This window comes from Protomyctophum parallelum, assembly GCF_964188405.1.
Source record: "Protomyctophum parallelum genome assembly, chromosome: 4".
NCBI lineage: Eukaryota > Metazoa > Chordata > Actinopteri > Myctophiformes > Myctophidae > Protomyctophum > Protomyctophum parallelum.
In genome coordinates this window covers 26949479-26966623 of record NC_139700.1, presented here as the reverse complement: position 1 = coordinate 26966623, position 17145 = coordinate 26949479, and the positions used below count along the sequence as shown (strand labels likewise).

At 44.4% G+C, this 17145-nt stretch overlaps 1 protein-coding gene across 1 annotated transcript in view; it reads right to left on the bottom strand.

The window, feature by feature from the left end:
* LOC310857976 (immunoglobulin superfamily member 22-like) overlaps positions 1-17145 on the bottom strand; it is a gene marked incomplete at both ends in the record, with an annotated part of 34873 nt that overhangs the window by 1613 nt on the left and 16115 nt on the right. The window contains 17 exons of the mRNA XM_083764020.1: positions 542-725; positions 1557-1705; positions 2017-2319; positions 3946-4138; positions 4808-4896; positions 5609-5911; positions 6373-6501; positions 6957-7130; positions 7792-7939; positions 8390-8544; positions 9054-9142; positions 12010-12217; positions 12541-12682; positions 13179-13303; positions 13435-13719; positions 14927-15089; positions 15847-15959. Coding sequence (XP_083620146.1) covers positions 542-725; positions 1557-1705; positions 2017-2319; positions 3946-4138; positions 4808-4896; positions 5609-5911; positions 6373-6501; positions 6957-7130; positions 7792-7939; positions 8390-8544; positions 9054-9142; positions 12010-12217; positions 12541-12682; positions 13179-13303; positions 13435-13719; positions 14927-15089; positions 15847-15959 — 2952 coding nt within the window. The remainder of the gene's footprint in view (positions 1-541; positions 726-1556; positions 1706-2016; positions 2320-3945; positions 4139-4807; positions 4897-5608; positions 5912-6372; positions 6502-6956; positions 7131-7791; positions 7940-8389; positions 8545-9053; positions 9143-12009; positions 12218-12540; positions 12683-13178; positions 13304-13434; positions 13720-14926; positions 15090-15846; positions 15960-17145) is intronic.

Genomic DNA, 17145 nt, shown 5'->3' with positions numbered 1-17145 from the left:
AATGACCTTAACCATATTTCAGTTGTCCTTTCATAGGCTCAACATTCTTGTCTATCAATGGTAAAACTTGTATTATCTAATTAAATTGAGTTTTACTTCAAAGTAATCCAAAAGTAACTTGTAGTTACTTTTTAAATGGAGTAATCGGGATTACGTTACTGACTACATTTTTTAGGAAGTAACTTGTAACTGTAGGGGATTCCTTTTTAAAAGTAACCCTCCCAACCCTGGGATTATGTTATACATTATCTATTGAAAAATAGCAGACCTACAAGCTCGTAGATATGTGCTGCGCTATGAGCTTCTAAGATCTGCTAAAAAAAAAATTATCGTGAAAATGTGGCACAAATCTTTGAATACCGTATATATTCTTTCAGAGCGAACGTTTTCAACTCAAATCTTTGCTTCTGGAGGGGGGTACGGGACGGACATATTTTTCAGAAAACTGTCAGGATTTAAAAAACATTTGTAGAATTGTCCTCAGGTGTAAATGGGTTAAAAGGGGACATGACCATCAACGCAACAGGTCCAGTGTACTTACCAAAGACCACCAAGGTGCAGGAGCACTGTACTGTTCCCAGAGGGTTCTCCAGCACCAGGGTGTATTCTCCACCGTCTTTGACTCCACAGGTGGGGATGACCAGGGTGCACACCCCGTTGGCGGTGCTGTACCAAAAGCGAGACGAGTCCGAAATCTTCACTCCTCCTCCCTTGTACCAGCACGCCTGCAGAGCGCAGACCACCGGGAGTTACAACACGCTATACTTTGTGACTTTTTGTCCTTTGTGCGAACTCGTCATGTCGGTTGGTATAGCTGCAGATTATTCTCATTTAGGTGTGCAATTGTTCACGTGGATTAAAGTTCTCTCTGTCTACTATGGAGGCATGTTGCACAGCGAGAATAGCCCATCTATGCGTCGCTTGTGGATGGGCTATATTTGGTTATTTAAAAATATATATTGGAGCAATTATTGAAGTGTTTAAACAAGCAATATGTTTGGAAGCATTTTCAATAAACCCCTTATGGTCTCGGATATTTCATAAAGCCTCAGTCTGTGATTTCTTCACCTGGACTGTAGAACAGCAGGACCAATATTACTAAAACATCATTCATTTCACATATTGGGTTAATTGTTTAGGAACCGGTGCAGTGTGGGGGGGTCTCCTTTTACACTGTAGGCACATCCCATACCTGTGGAGTAGGCATGCCCTGGTAGGCACAGCCCATACCTGTGGAGTAGGCACAGCCCATACCTGTGGAGTAGGCATGCCCTGGTAGGCACAGCCCATACCTGTGGAGTAGGCATGCCTTGGTGGGCACAACTAATACCTGTGGAGTAAAGGCACATCCCATACCTGTGGAGTAGGCATGCCCTGGTAGGCACAGCCCATACCTGTGGAGTAGGCACAGCCCATACCTGTGGAGTAGGCATGCCCTGGTAGGCACAGCCCATACCTGTGGAGTAGGCATGCCCTGGTAGGCACAGCCCATACCTGTGGAGTAGGCACAGCCCATACCTGTGGAGTAGGCATGCCCTGGTAGGCACAGCTCATACCTGTGGAGTAGGCATGCCCTGGTAGGCACAGCTCATGGTGCAGTCATGACCTCTGCTGACAGCATGGTTCTTCAATGGAAGCAGGAAGGATGGCTTCACCTGGCGTGAGGGTGCCTTGTACTCCTTCATCAAGAGACTGCTGATAGCCTCTGAGGCACACACACACACACACACACACACACACACACACACACACACACACACACACACACACACACACACACACACACACACACACACACACACACACAGAGAGTGAGACAGACACATACATGCTTATACATTAACACTAATAAACTGAAACATTATTTTCACATACTGTTTAGTGCTATTGAGAAAAACATTGTTATCTAAAATAAATCTAAACCATTGATACAAATGTAATCGATGGAATAATCACAAAACAAAAAGGAATAGGCAGTTGCTGCTCTGCTGAGCACCACGTGCAAACTCTAGCCACCTTTATTCTCCTTGGCGATGACCATGGGCTCCTTGGAGTCCAGAGGGTCGCTGTCCCCAACGGTGTTCTGGGCCAGCACCCGGAAGTAGTACTTCCTCCCAGGAAGCAGTCCGGTGACGGTGTACTTGCGGCTGTAGATGCGCTCTGCGGCCGTGAACCAGGATGCGGTGCTGGTGTCTCGTTTGAGGATGACATAGTGAGTGTCCTCGTCGTCCTGCAGGTCGGGTGTGTGCTCCCACTGCAGGGTGACCGTGCCTGGAACCTCCTCCACAAGATACAGGTTCTTAGGAGGACGCGGGAAGTCTGGCCCAAAAGGGAAGGAAGAAGAGAGGAGCACAAGGAGATGAAAATGTGTTTGTTTTGTTTTTACCTTGTGGCTGTGTCGGTCTGTCTGGACTCTGGACCAGAACTAATCACGCAAAACACACACGGAAGTAGCCACTAATTTCTTTTCACAGGGGCGGCAGTGGCTCAGGGGTTCCCAGTTCGATCCCAGGGTCCCCCAGAGTTGGTGTCGAAGTGTCCTTGAGCAAGACGCTGAACCCCTATTTGCTTCGTGCCTTGCATGGTTTCCTCTGCAAGGCACATGCCATCGGTGTATGAACGTGTGTGTGAATGTAATACCCAATCTACTATGTATCTATTTTAAAATATTTAACTTAAAATGTATAATGGCAGACAATGAGGCTGTGATCGTGCTGCAACCTTCATTTCCACATTTGGATTCTGACGTCATAGATGACTGCAGCAGTCACAGCTGGTCACATGAAGTCTGAGATCCACCTTAAGCCATACGGTTTCTCTGTGGATCCTGAGGAGATCCACATAATGTTCTATTTCTTTATAGTTAGTTTTATAGCTGTAAGACGGAGTTCTCACTCTGTAAGTGAGAATTCCAAAAATAACTCTCAAAGGATCAAGGTTTCATACGAAAGGGCACAAAGAGCACTTCACTGGTGCCTCCAGTCATTTTCAGCGCTGTCTTTTGTCAGGGATTAGCCAGACAGTATGTCTGGATAAACTCAAAGCACTGCCTCAGCAATGGAGAAAATTAGTTTTCTATCCAGCGTGTGATATAAGAGGCCAACTTGTGCATATTGTCGCGGTCAGGCTGAACCTTTCTGGACATTACTTTAATGTTTTTGAAAGTCTGTGAGTGACATGCAGAAAAGGTCTGACTGGGCACCCGCTTTGAATGTGATCAGCAGATAATCACCATTCACCAGTATAGGTTACTTATCAAGACGATCTTATCGACATACTGCATGTAGTCTGGGAGCCTACTGGCTGCGATTAGGAAACACGGACGTGACTGCACTGCTCCGTGCTTGCGGTTATGTGTAGGGTATGAGGAGGGTTGTCGTTCTGGCTGATAAGATCGTCTTGATAGTAACCTACTGGTGATTATAGGTTGATTTTCACTCAAAACCGCTAGGCTGGGCCCGGGAACTAAACTCAGGGGGTAGAGGGGCCGCTTGGGAATCGGGAAGGTTCTCGGTTCAATCCCAGGCTGACCGTGTTGCTGTCAAAATATCCTTGAGCAAGACACTGAACTTCTAATTGCTCCAGATGAGCAGGTCATGCCTTGCAAGGCTTCCTCTGCCACACGCGTGTGTGAAAGATCCTGCCTAGGGCATCAAATTGCTCAGGGCCGGCACTGACTCTAGCAATCAAGAATCAGATCTTATGTGGTACACGCCTTAACCACTTGTGACTTGGCTATCAGCATCAGCACTGCACTGTTATTACTTTTTGACAAAGCGAGTACGTTTGTCTGTGGTCTAAGTAACAAAGTAAAAAGTATTAGCAAGAGTTTGGGACCAAATAACTACTTTTCAGGAAATAGAAAAACAACCTGTGTGTTCCACTGTGTATTTTAATACCGTATATATATATTTGCACATACAAGGTTTCCACCCGACAGCGTACCTGTCACCCTGACGTTGACGTCATAGTGGACCTCTCCATAATGGTTCTTCAGTTGGACACGGTAGACACCAGAGTCACACCTCCTGGAGGAGGAGATGAGCAGCTGGGAGTGACTCTTGCTCTTAGTGATGGCCTCCTTGCCGTTGGTTCGAACGCCGTCCTTGAGCCAAGTTACCACCGGGTGAGGGGATCCCTGGGAGAAGGGCATGTTAGCTCAAAACAAGCTCAAAACGCGTTGCTTAAATATTTAATACAGCATGCAAAGATGTGATTTAGGCAGATATGCTGCCACAGAAATAAGTGTAATGTATTTCATTTATTAGATTATAATCGAACACTGCATTTTGTGAATATTGTTTATCTTATATAATATTGAATATCTTATGATAAATGTGTGTTTTTGTGTGATTTATTGGTTATTTTATACGCTCAAAGGCTGATTCATGAAACACGCTTAGATAGAAACACTCTTGTTTGCATTCTGCAAATTCAAAATGTTGTCTGTCGGGTGGAAATGGGGAAAATGTCAGGATATTTTCAGGATAACATAAGAAAAAGAGTAGCGACCCTGTATATCTGCTAATTTTGGCGGGTGCAGTACGTTGACGACTCACCTCATCTCCTAACCTAACCATAACCGCAAGCACGGGAGCAGACGCGCATGTCGGACTAATGCGCTGTCTGAATTACATGCGGTCCCCAATTTTGGCACGTTTGTGTGACGCTGTAGTATAGGCCTACAATCAGAGGGGCGCTAATTTACAAAGAAAACCCTCAAAAGGTTCAAATATGAAGATATGAGGTTTCTGCTCCACAGAGGGTGTGGTTAATGTTGGCAGCATGTGACTGATGGAGGTCTTACTGTGAAGCTGAGCTGAAGGCAGAGTGCTGTTCCAGCACGGACCACCATGTGGTTCTTCAGCCTGCCTTGGACGTCAAATCTGGGAGCCGCTGCATGGGAAGCAGTCACACATGACATTATCCCATTCTGACCTGAGATCAGATTCTAAAAATTTCTTCTTTTCTACATCCTGACAGTTTTCTGAAAAAGCTGTTTCCATGTCAGTCCTTCGATTTTTCTAAAATATCAGACCTACAAGCTCGTAGCGCGCCACTCGGTAGCGCGCTATGAGCTTGTAGATCTGCTATTTTTCAATAGCTAAAGCACAACGTAATGCTAACACCAAAATGGGTTATGTTAACCACATGAACCCTATATATATATATCTACAAGCGCAACACGTCGACGCATTATAAGCTTGAGCTGTAATTTCCTACTGTAATTACGGGGGAGAGAAGACCTGGCATAGACCCCTGGGGGACCTCAGTCACCCAAGTTCATAGGGTTTAAGTGGTTAAATGTTTCTTCAATATAGAATACAAGAAACGGCTAATATAGTGGTTCTCAAAGAGCCCTGCAGGGGTCCTTGAGGGGGATCCTGGGTCCCCAGCCAGATTAATTAATTTTGCGTCAAGATCAGTTTAACCACTTTAACCCATGTTCTTCTTTTTTTTAACTTGAAATATTTTAATTACGGATAATGGGGGTCCTTATGGCACAAACTGCTTTAAAATTGGCATCCACAGCCAAATGCACATTCATTTGGAGGTCCATGACATGAAAATGCCAGTGGGATAATAGACTGTACAGTAGTCATCTCACCAGGTGGTGGCATGGCCAAAACGCCCTGCGTCAGTTCGATCGGTTCCCCCACCCCTCCCTCGTTGACGGCCCGGATTCGGAAGAAGTACTTCATGCGTTCCTGCAGTCCCAGCACCGTGTGGGCGGTGCCAGCGATGGGGATCTTGGAGACCCTGGTCCACTCTTTAGCGTCCTCGGGTCGGACCTCCAGGATGTAGCCAGAGGGCTCGTCCCCTTGGTCTGGGGGCTTCCAGCTCAGAGAGATGGACGAGTTAGAAGAATGAGAATCCGACACACGCAAGTTCCTCACCAGACCGGGTGCACCTATAGGGAGAGAATGTTCATGAACCCTATATTCTGTGGGGTGATCATTCTGTGAGAATGGCGGATGTACAAGCTGAGCTCACAACGTGGCTGCTACTCGTCTCGGTAACCAAATTTAGATTGAGTGAGGGGAAAAAAAGTATAGGGTTTAAGAGGCTAACTTATAGTTTGAGTAGATTTGATTTGATGTCCGGCTTTAAGTGAAGCCTAGGCCATATGGGCTTTATACCATCGCCTTTTGTAATGGTTCTGGACAACCGTGTATCTGACCGACTGACCGCACTGTGCTCCCTGTCGTGGTGTGAAACGTCTGTGTGGAAATTGGCAAAGGGTACTCGCGTTTGGTGGATTACAGACGTATAAGTACACAGGGAGACGTGGTGACTGGTGAAGATGTTTTTAATTGAAAGCACAGATGAGAGTAGATGTGAGTGAGAAGGAACAGGAGAAGGAAGGCTCACGTATGGGGTCTTTGGCGATGACAGCGGTGGAGCTGGAACTGGGGCTTCCTGCTCCCGCTCTGTTCACACTGGTTACTCTGAACTCGTACTCCATGTCCTCCATCAGTCCATCCACCACACACTTAGTATCTGGACCAGTAGAACACACAGGGATAAAGTTACACACCTGTGGAACACGCATAGTGTCCCTGTCGGGCAGAGATCTCCATATTCCAACCTTTTGTGTTTTTCCATAAATGTTACGCCCTGCTTGACCATACGACAGTGTCACACAAAAGTATCAAAGTAGCAGATCCACTTAATTTTTTGTTAAGTCACACGCAAGTATATATTTTTCAGGTGACGGTAAGGGCTGCTCAATTCATCAAATTAGTTTTCGAACTGGAACTGATAAGTAGAGAAAAATAATCCCGCACACTGATTTTATTGAGCAACGTTTCGGTCGTCAGACCTGATGAAGGTCTGACGATCAACAAGCTCAAAAAGCCGTGTTGGATCTGCTACTTTAGATTTTGTGTGACGTTGTAGACAGTGTATGACAGCAACGTTATCCAGATGAAGACGGATAAGATGTTGTATGTGACCTGTGAGCGGCTCCTTGCTGACTGGGACCCACATGTTGCTGCCTTTCTTCCTCCTCTCCAGGACGTAGCCCAGGACAGGAGCCCCTCCGTCCTGTGCTGGAGGAGACCAGCTCAGTGTCATGGTGTCCTTGGTGATGTTGGACACCTGGGGCTGAGACACCATGCCTGGTGGCTCTGCATGGGGAGGTGGCAGTGGTGGAAAGGTTCATTTACTCAAGTACTGTGCTTAAGTAACATGTTTAGGTACTTAGATAGTAGTAGTATAGATAGATATGTCATTAACTCTCATTGCATCTCTGTATCTTTTTTTACAGACAGCACGGGATGGCGGTCATCGCGCTGTCTGCGTCACGGTATTTACGCACATGAACTGGCTACGGGAGTTTATGCATGTGTCTCGACTGTTGGGCTCGAAAAAACCCTGTTGTATTTGTCTGGCACAGCGAAGGAGGTGGTGGAGGAGAGGAGTGTGTCACCCGCGTGTAGTTAAGTTATATCGAGTGACGTTAAACGGTGACCCATACATTAATCTGTGTCCCTCCCAACATGCATTTCACTGTGTGACACATGATCGTCGGGATGATGGCGGTGGTTGGATTTGTTCTTGGCGAAAATGAAGTTAATTAAGGTAGTTCAAGCAAATGTTTGGTGCTTGTAAGTATTGCACATTGAGGTGGGAGGACCGGGCTGGCGCCAGATGCCTGGAGGCTGTCTGTGCGCCGTGGTGTTGTGAGATGGGCCCCTAAGCAAGCAGCAGTCTTGCTCTGTGCTAAGGATGTGGGTTTAGACTTTTTTTTCCCTTAAATTTAGAATAGATAGTTTGAGAACGACTGACCTATGGGCTCTCCGGCGCGCACCTCCTGGGTCTCCAGAGGGTCGCTCATGCCCTGGGAGTTGACGGCCCGGATGCGGTACTGGTACGCCTGGCCCTCGTCCACCCTGGTGTCCCCGAAGACGCTGGTGCTGCTCTCCACCTCGCCCACCTTCAGCAGTGGTGGAACGTACATTTACTGACTTGAGTACAATTTGAGGTACTTTCACTTTACTTGACCATTTCCAATTTTCAATAAGTTTACTTGTACTCCATTACATCTCACAAGCAGATATTTTACTTGTACTCCACTGCAATTATTTGAAAACTTTTACTTTTGATGAACCACTTCAGCCTTATACATTTCGCCCATTTGAAAATAGCCGATCTACAAGGTCACAATGCGACGCATTGCGAGCTTGTATATCTGCTATTTTCACAAGATTTTTATACAAACTTTGGGACATTCTGTATAATGAGTACTTTAGACTTTTGGGACATTTTGACGCCAATACCTTTTGTACTTTTACTCAAGTAAAATTTGAATTCTGGACTTTCACTTTATTATTGCAGTATTCATATTTTTACTAAGTAAAACGTGAGTACTTTTTCCACTACTGACCTTCAGCCAGGACTTCTTCCCCGCCGCGCGGCGCTCCACCACAAAGCCGGTGATCTGCTTTCCCCCGTCGTCGCGAGGGGCCTTCCACTTCATCCTGACGACCGTGCCTGAGTGCTCCATGAACTCCACTTGACCCTGAGGGGGCCTGGGCCGGTCTGGAGGGAAGAGGTAAAGCCTAAGTTAAGCTTTGTTGTACGACCACACATCTCATTGAAGACTATAGGGCAAAACAAAGGAAGAACAGCACAGTCAACACAGTCTGTCTCCAGAGACTACATTGAAGATAACAAATATGTATAGTATAGGGCGGTACCCTCATAGTTGATTAATCGATCGATTTGGTCTTGATTCACGTTCATGATGTGATCATGGGTTGATCATGATTCATGACTTTCAATAGGCAGTAGCCATTGTGAAATGAACATTAGAATTTTCAGTTCTCAACCTCGCCAACCTGAAAACCCAGCGTAAAATGTATGCAGCAAACAAAAATATTTGATGTATTAAAGTAGAATAATTTACCAGCCATTAGTGGACTATAGCTATTAGACGACTAATAATTTCTCGAGGTCCAGTCTTGAAATATGTTTTTCACTTTGTAGTGAGCAGGGCATAAATTAGGCTTGAGATACGTCTGTCGCATGTGTGTCACACTTTGACCCACCAATCACAATGAGGTGCAGGTTGACCACAGCAGTGCCACAGTCACTCTTCAGACGGAGCATGATGTCACCGCTGTCCTCTCTGACGCACCTGGAAGCACACATTGAGCCTCTATTAGAGCAGTGCTTCTCAAACCTTTCCTCTCAAGGACCTTGACATGGACCCTCATCTGAAAGTGGTTTGTGCCAGCGACCCCTACCCCCAAAAGTGAAGATTTATGTCAAAACAAAAATCTAAATGATTAAAAAATAACCTTTCAAATATTTTGCAAAAATAGCACATCACGGCACGAAGTGCGCTGTGATGCACATTTTCGGAAGGTTTTCACTTCAGTGCCATGTGACCCATAGGTCAAAACGCCTATCTACAAAAACCACCTGAACAACAAGAGGGGCGTCTTTAAAAGCTAAATGTTTTATTCGCAGCAGCAAGCAGTACAATGTTTCGACCTTGCAGTCTCTTTCAAGTAAGTAAAGAAACAAATGACATCTTAATATACCAACAGAGGTGTGGATAGATTGGCTACCAGCCCCACCTGGTGACCATGCAGGAGCTGTATCAACAATTATATAATTATTACACAATTGATTGATTGATTGAATACTTTATTAGGCAACATAAATGCAAACAGCACAATGTACAGTCAGGCATTTTTGTCCAAAAAAGGATTTCACTGAAGAAAGACCTTGCGGCCTTGTTTCCATTCGGGTCCTATCCACTCACACATGACATGAATAATAAGTTAACACAGTAACAGAAAGTGATATAACAATAATAATTTAAGGCAACATATACATTTCCTCTAAACATGAAATATACAGTATTCACAGGTTGGGGCCGAAGGTTAATCGGAAGGGGATTATTCGCACAAAGCGGCTGATGCGATCACCTCCTCTCCCTTTGACTTGCTGACAGGTGAATTTTTAGGCCTGTCTTGAAGGAAGCCAGTGATTTGTTTGTTTTGAGCGATGGGGGGAGGGCATTCCACACCTGGGTAGCAGTGCTTTGGAAGGTGAATTTGCCCATATTTGTTTTATAAATGGGTGGCACCAGATCCTTGTTCACGCTCCCTCTAGTTTTATGGCTGTGGGTGTTGCTCACTTTTTAAAAGTAATTAGACAAGTAAGTGGGTACTGAGGGCATGGAGGGCATTTACAATTTTGAAAGTCAGGCCCATCTTTAATTGCTTGACTCTGTCTTCCACCCTGAGCCAGCCTATGCTGTCAAAATGCTCCGCATATAGGTGGGTCATGGGCCCTAGGTGAAGAAGAAGTCGGATTAGTTTGTTTTGAGAAGTTTGAAGCTTGGTTTTCTGTGCCATTGAGGTGTTAGGGAACCAGGACGTACAAGCATAGTCAAAGATGGGCAGTATGAGGGCTCCAGCTAAGGTCCTAAGGGCCCTTTGGTTAATAAAGGTGGAGATTCTGCCCAAGAATTTGATTTATTCTTTTGATCGCCCTTGATGCCATGCTATCTCCTGTCAGTTTATTGTCAAGGATACATCCTAGATCTGTGACCTCTACTTTGCTAGAGATGACTATGTCATCGACACATTTGTCCTACTCAGGGAATGGTTTGACCCGAAAAGGATGGACTCCGTTTTACCGAGGTGCAATGAGAGCTTGTTATCGGTAAGCCAGGTTCGGATTTTGGTGAGTTCTGTATTAAGATCCTCCTCAACCTGCGCTTTGTTTTCTCCCGAAATCAGTAGTGCTGAGTCATCGGCAAACAAGAACAACTTACAGTTACATGCGGCGCTCATGTCATTAATGTATAGTAGGAAGAGTAATGTCCCTAATATGCTTCCTTGTGGAACCCCACAGTTCACTGGGAGGGGGGAGGACATGGTTCCATTTATATCAACCATTTGTTCTCTACCTTCAAGGTAGGACCTCATCCAACATAGTGAAGTACTATCAAAACCAGTCGCCTTCAGCTTGTCCAGTAGGATCGAATGATTGACAGTGTCAAATGCTTTTTGAAGGTCCAGCATGACCATCCCACAGTATTTACCCGCGTCTACCTCGCGTTTGATGTAGTCATTCAAATATAATAGGCATGTGTCAGTGGAGTGTGATGTTCTGAAACCGGATTGGAATTCGAAGAGCAGATTGCGTTCTCTTAAGTATCTGCTAATTTGTTCATAAATTATTCTCTCTATGATTTTAGACATAGAACACAGGATAGAGACAGGGCGGTAGTTTCCTGTGTCTAATTTACTTCCCTTTTTGAACAGGGGGATTACTCGTGCCATTTTAAGTTCATGGGGAACGTGGCTTTGACTGATGGATAGGTTTGAGATGTGGGTTATTATAGGAGCTATAGAGACAGCAGCATCCCTGAGGAATCTGGTTGGTAAATTGTCATGACCGGTGGCCTTGTTTGGCTGAAGGGCGCTTAGTTTTTTTAGCACCTCTTCATTTGTTACTGGTTTGAACAATAGATTACATAAACAAACAACAACATCCATTAATCTTGTTTAGCATTTCCCTCAATCCCCTGGATATGATGCTAGCAAATCACAGGGACTTACCCCCACTACAACCCTTGATGCTGAGTGCTGAGCATGGAGGCAATGGGCATTAGGTACCACTCAGTCTTTGTTATTACTTGGCCGGAGATTGAACCCCCCAAACTCCCAATGTAAGACCATGCACACCACAATGTCACTGTGCTGTTACAGTATGTACTCTGTTTCTGTCAGATGGAAACCACATATGTCCAAAACCGTTAGTTTTCAAATTAAAACATGGCAAAGGTAGCAGATCTATAAAGCTCAAAACGCATTGCTTCGTGTAGCGTTTCGAGCTTGTGGATCTGATACTTTTGTGTGACGCTGTGTGTTAATTTAAGTTAAAATAAGGAGACAACGATATGCTTAATAATATGTGATTAAAATCGAAAGATTTTATAAATGCCATACGTCTACAGTACCAAATGCCCCGGTGCTCCTTTACCTGCTGATTACCAGTGTGGTGGAGTCAGCCGTTCGCTCCACCTTGGTCCTCTCATCCTCCTTCATCTCGAGGCCGTCCTTGTGCCAGGTCACCTTGGGCGGGGGTCTACCTTTGAAGGGGATCCTAATGGTCGCCGTCTGGCCCGCTTTCACCACCACAGGCTGGGCCGCCAGCATCTCCAGCACTGCAGGGTCGATCTCTGGAGGGTCTGGGGATACGAGGAAAAGCACCTCATTCTTATTTCCTAAGACCCCCTAGTGTGTGTGTGTGTGTGTGTGTGTGTGTGTGTGTGTGTGTGTGTGTGTGTGTGTGTGTGTGTGTGTGTGTGTGTGTGTGTGTGTGTGTGTGTCACACACAAGCGTCACACAAAAACATCAAAAGTAACCAAGCAATTAGTAGATCTAAAAAACATTATATATATAAAATAACAACATAATTCAATATCCGGTTCCTCGCGTTTCTCACGTTCTACTACAGGTATACTTGGGACACTTGGTCCTCACAAGTATAGTAACGCACACTGACACTGACCTGCAATGGTCAACACGGCCTCGCTGTCGGCACCCTTGGCTCTGAAGGTGTACTTGCCCTGGTGGGCGTCGGTCACTCCACTGAAGGTCAGCTTGTGGACCGCACCCTGTTTGACCACCTGCACCCCACTCATATCTGCAATCTGTCAGGCGTAGCACACAGTACGACACAGCGGAATTGTTTTTAGCATGAATAGAGACTCAGATATATGTATGGAAAAGTATGAAATCCAAAAACATAAAACAAATGCAATCAGACCAGCCATGGCGTTTTGGTTTATGGCACAATAGACAACCTATACTTCCATAGCAGGAACTAGCTTCATCTGGAAAATGTTTTAGGGGTAATTATTTATATATCGTCTCTGTCAGGTGGAAACCCATATGTCCAAAACTGTCAAATTAAAAAGTAGCAGATCTACACGCTCAAAACACGGTGCGATTCGAGCTTGCAGATCTGCTGTTTTTGTGTGACGCTGACTGTAGTATGGTCAATTAAGGCGGAGAGAAGAGGTTTGTTTTTTTCTGCCCAACAGCGACGATCAGTGTCTTGTTCCAGTATTTATATTTTGGAAGCGGGGGTTGGGTGATCCCCTCTCCCTTCTTGTTATTGCTGTGTTGTTGTTGTTGTAGTCTCACCCCCACTCCATCCTTCAGCCACACTCCGTCCACCTTCTCGTCATCCAGGACAACACACAGCTCAGTGGTGGAGCCTGTAGAACACTTGGTATCTGACATACCACTCTTCACCGTGGCCAGGCGCTCTGCGTGGACATGCACACACACACACACACACACACACACACACACACACACACACACACACACACACTTGGTATCTGACATACCACTCTTCACCATGGCCACAACTATAGATCTAGTGGCAGTGTCTTACCCATCACCGTTAGGCTGGCAGAACTGACGTACTCGTGCTCATCATTGTCCTGGGTGCACACAATGGCGTACTCCCCCTCGTCGGACCAATCGCAGTCCTCGATGATGACCTCTGCCCTCTTGTCCTCGCGCATGAAGATGTAGCGAGGGTTCCCCGTGATGTCGCCTCCGTCCTTCTTCCAGCGGATGTGCACGTCCTTGGAGCTCATCTCACACTCCATGCGGGCCTTGCTCTTCTCCTTGACTTGCACATTCTTCAGGAAGCTGTGGAACTTGATGGGAATCCCTGGAGAGAGAAGTGAATTAGCAATTAACAGTTAATTGAGCAGATCTACAAATATACTGAATATATATGTCTGGGGTTTTGCTGAGTGCTGTGAGCTTGTAGACCCTGCTCTTTTTCGCAGAATGTTAATCCCCCCATAATAGCGACGGTATGGTTCATGGTTCAGCAAAACCTCATTATTACATAAGCCACAAAAGGTATTTATGTGTGCATTGTGGAGAGAAGCGACTTAACTAATTTATCTACTAACTAATTTATTGAGCGAAACCTCATTCACGTTTCTGCTGTGATAACCAATAAATAGACAGCAAAAGATGCACATAATAAAGTGATAAAGAGTAGGGGAAGTGTCTAATGATAAATATCCTAGCACGTTCCCAATTAACAGACAGTGTTTGTGTAAAATCCCAGAGGAGAGCCTGATGTCCTTGTGCAGATGCATGAGCATCTAATTAGACATATAGCTGTAATAATGAATGTGCTTTGTAATAATGAATGTACCGGGGGGCTGATGAGCATCGTGTTAGACAGAGCTGATAAATGTGCCTGTTGTGTGGAGGGATTTGGTGGGTCAGGTGGGATGTTCAACTCGGCACTAGAAGAGAGGGTTTAATTACTACACTTCATGTGCAGTGATGGAAAGTGACTATAAGTGAATTTACTCAACTGTGCTAAAGTGCAATTTTGATGAATATTGATGTACTATACTTTTTTTTTTATACTACTTTTGATCTACTAGGCCTACATCTCTGAGTTTTTTCTCCACTTATTGAATGTCCTTAGTTACAATTTACTTGCCAGATTATAAATGTCAGCTATTCAAACAAAGTTAGAATTTGGAAAATGTTTAATACTTGCTTTGGCACTGTATGTATATTTTATACCAATACCAGTGTTGTGATCTCGTGTTGTGTTTATAGCTATCTAGCTATATATCTCGTGTTGTGTTCATAGCAGACTCCTCACTCATATGTGCACTTGCAGTTTGGGCAACTCCACAACTCCACACTCCACATTTTATTTACCTGCCACAGTGTCAACCCCCTTACCCCTGTGTCGGATCGGTGGTTACTAGTTAGACTGGCATATTCGCCGATACCGATATGACCCGATATGGCAAATAAGGGCCGATACTTTTCCAAACAAAAACGCAGCATAAACACACTTAGGGTTTTCATGGTAGGCCTACAGCAGTGAAACATTATACTTTCTATGAAGAGCGGCACAGTGGCCGCGAGGTCTCCGATGTTGATGCTGTATTCTCCGGTGTCGCTGGATTTGACGTCTTTGATCTTCAAGGTGTAGGTAAGACCGTCTTCGGACAGGGAGACCTCAAACTTCTCGTCTCTCTTCACCTCCTTTCCCTTTACCTGTTCCAGCACAAGCAAACGCAACCGGGGAACAGACTTAAATACAGCACTTTAAACTAAAGGGCTTTCATTGTCATTTCTGCTTAGTTTACAGTGCTGCAATGCAATCCATGTCTTATCCAGGAGTATAGGAGCCGTGTGTACCACACAAGCGCTCCAGGAACTGTACAAGAAGGGTGTGTGTAGTCGAGGCCCAACGCATCAACAAGGACAAGCACCACCACTGTTTTACACCTGTAAACCTGTGACATGACAATTAAGTTGATTCTGATTCTGAAATGTCTCTTGCTAAAGCAAAGAAACGGCTGCTGTTTCAGCAGAGGAGATATTACGCTTTTAGCTTCATACAATACCTTTTCTCAGCCAGCACCAAATCTGGACCAGGAGGTCCCCAGCTAAATTAATGTTTTTTGACAACTTTATCCATTTATATGTTAATTGGATATTAAAAAGAATATCCGATGTATGCATATTTGTATGCATATTTTGCATACTTTTTTAAATTTTCTTATAGCCTACAAGCCCTACATGTTCCCTTCTGGGAGGTCCCTGGCACAAAACATATCAATTTGGGGGTCTTTTACACACTGAAGTAGAGCATGAGTGTCTCATCTTTGTATAAGCTACCAAGATGCAAAACTTGCTCTCTCTCTCTCTCTCTCTCTCTCTCTCTCTCTCTCTCTCTCTCTCTCTCTCTCTCTCTCTCTCTCTCTCTCTCTCTGAATAAATCTTGGTATTTGAGACATGCACCACCAACCTTCCATATGAGCGGCGCATCTGTCTTCTTGGAGAGACGGACCTCAAACACGGCTGTCTGGCGCTCTGTCACTCTCATGGGCTTAAAGTCGGACAGGAACTTCAGAGGCTCGTCTGAGCGAGCCAAGAAAGTGCATGTGTGTGGGAGAGAGAGAGAGAGAGAGAGAGAGAGACAGGTTAGACAATGATGGAATAGCAGAGAGAAAGAGGTTGCTGATGATGAATGACACAATAGGGGTTGCTGAGAGGGTTGAAGGATCATCACAAAATAGACTCTCACGCCATTTTGGTCTCAGAGAGGTGTATTATTTCCGAGCGCTTTCTCTTTTCCTCATTTTCATATATATATATATATATATATATATATATATATATATATATATATATATATATATATATATATATCACTTCACTCATGTCATTAATATACTTTAGAGCTGTTGTGTGGAAATAATAAAATAAAAAGTGCCCCCATTCTGTGTTTCCTAGAACTGGAGGTCTGAAAAAAATCATTAACATGGTGAAACACATCTTGATGATTTCATCAAGATGTGATCCACCATGTTAATGATTTTTTATCAAGGTATATTAATGACATAGTAAAATGTTGGGTAACACTTGCTATGCATCCCATGTTTATAACGCATTATGAACACACTTCATTCTAACTTATAACTTATAAGACATTATAACCTTCTCATAACCATGTATAATTATATGTATAAGCGCTCATAAATAATCATAATACTTTATAACCTTAATCATATACATAACCTTAATCATAACACATTATACACTTTATTTATAAGACAATAAACACCTTAGAAAGCGAGAAAGAGTGTCTATTTCAGATACAAAGTGTTTTTTTTTTACTGGGGGGTCTTACATACTATATACATACGTTATCTGTTATCTAACCAATATTGAAACATATCGTAATTACATATCATAATTACGTCACCATTGACGGCCAGTTATACCAACCAGTCAATTAGTGGTACTGTGTTAGGGTCTAACTGTGTTAGACCCTAACACAGTACCACTGATTGACTGGTTGGTAGTGGTCAGACCCTAACACAGTAGCCTACCACTGATTGACTGGTTGGTAGTGGACTAGTGGTCAGAGAGACCCTAACACATGCAGGGTTAGGGTTAGACTAAATATAACCACCTCAGTTGTGTGAGTTATATTGTGTTGACATAGCCTACCAACTGATTGGCCAAAATAACATTTTATTCATTAACCAAAGTCCCCTCTCTTAGCCGAAAACGGCAAGTTCACGGCGCGGCACATTGTGAG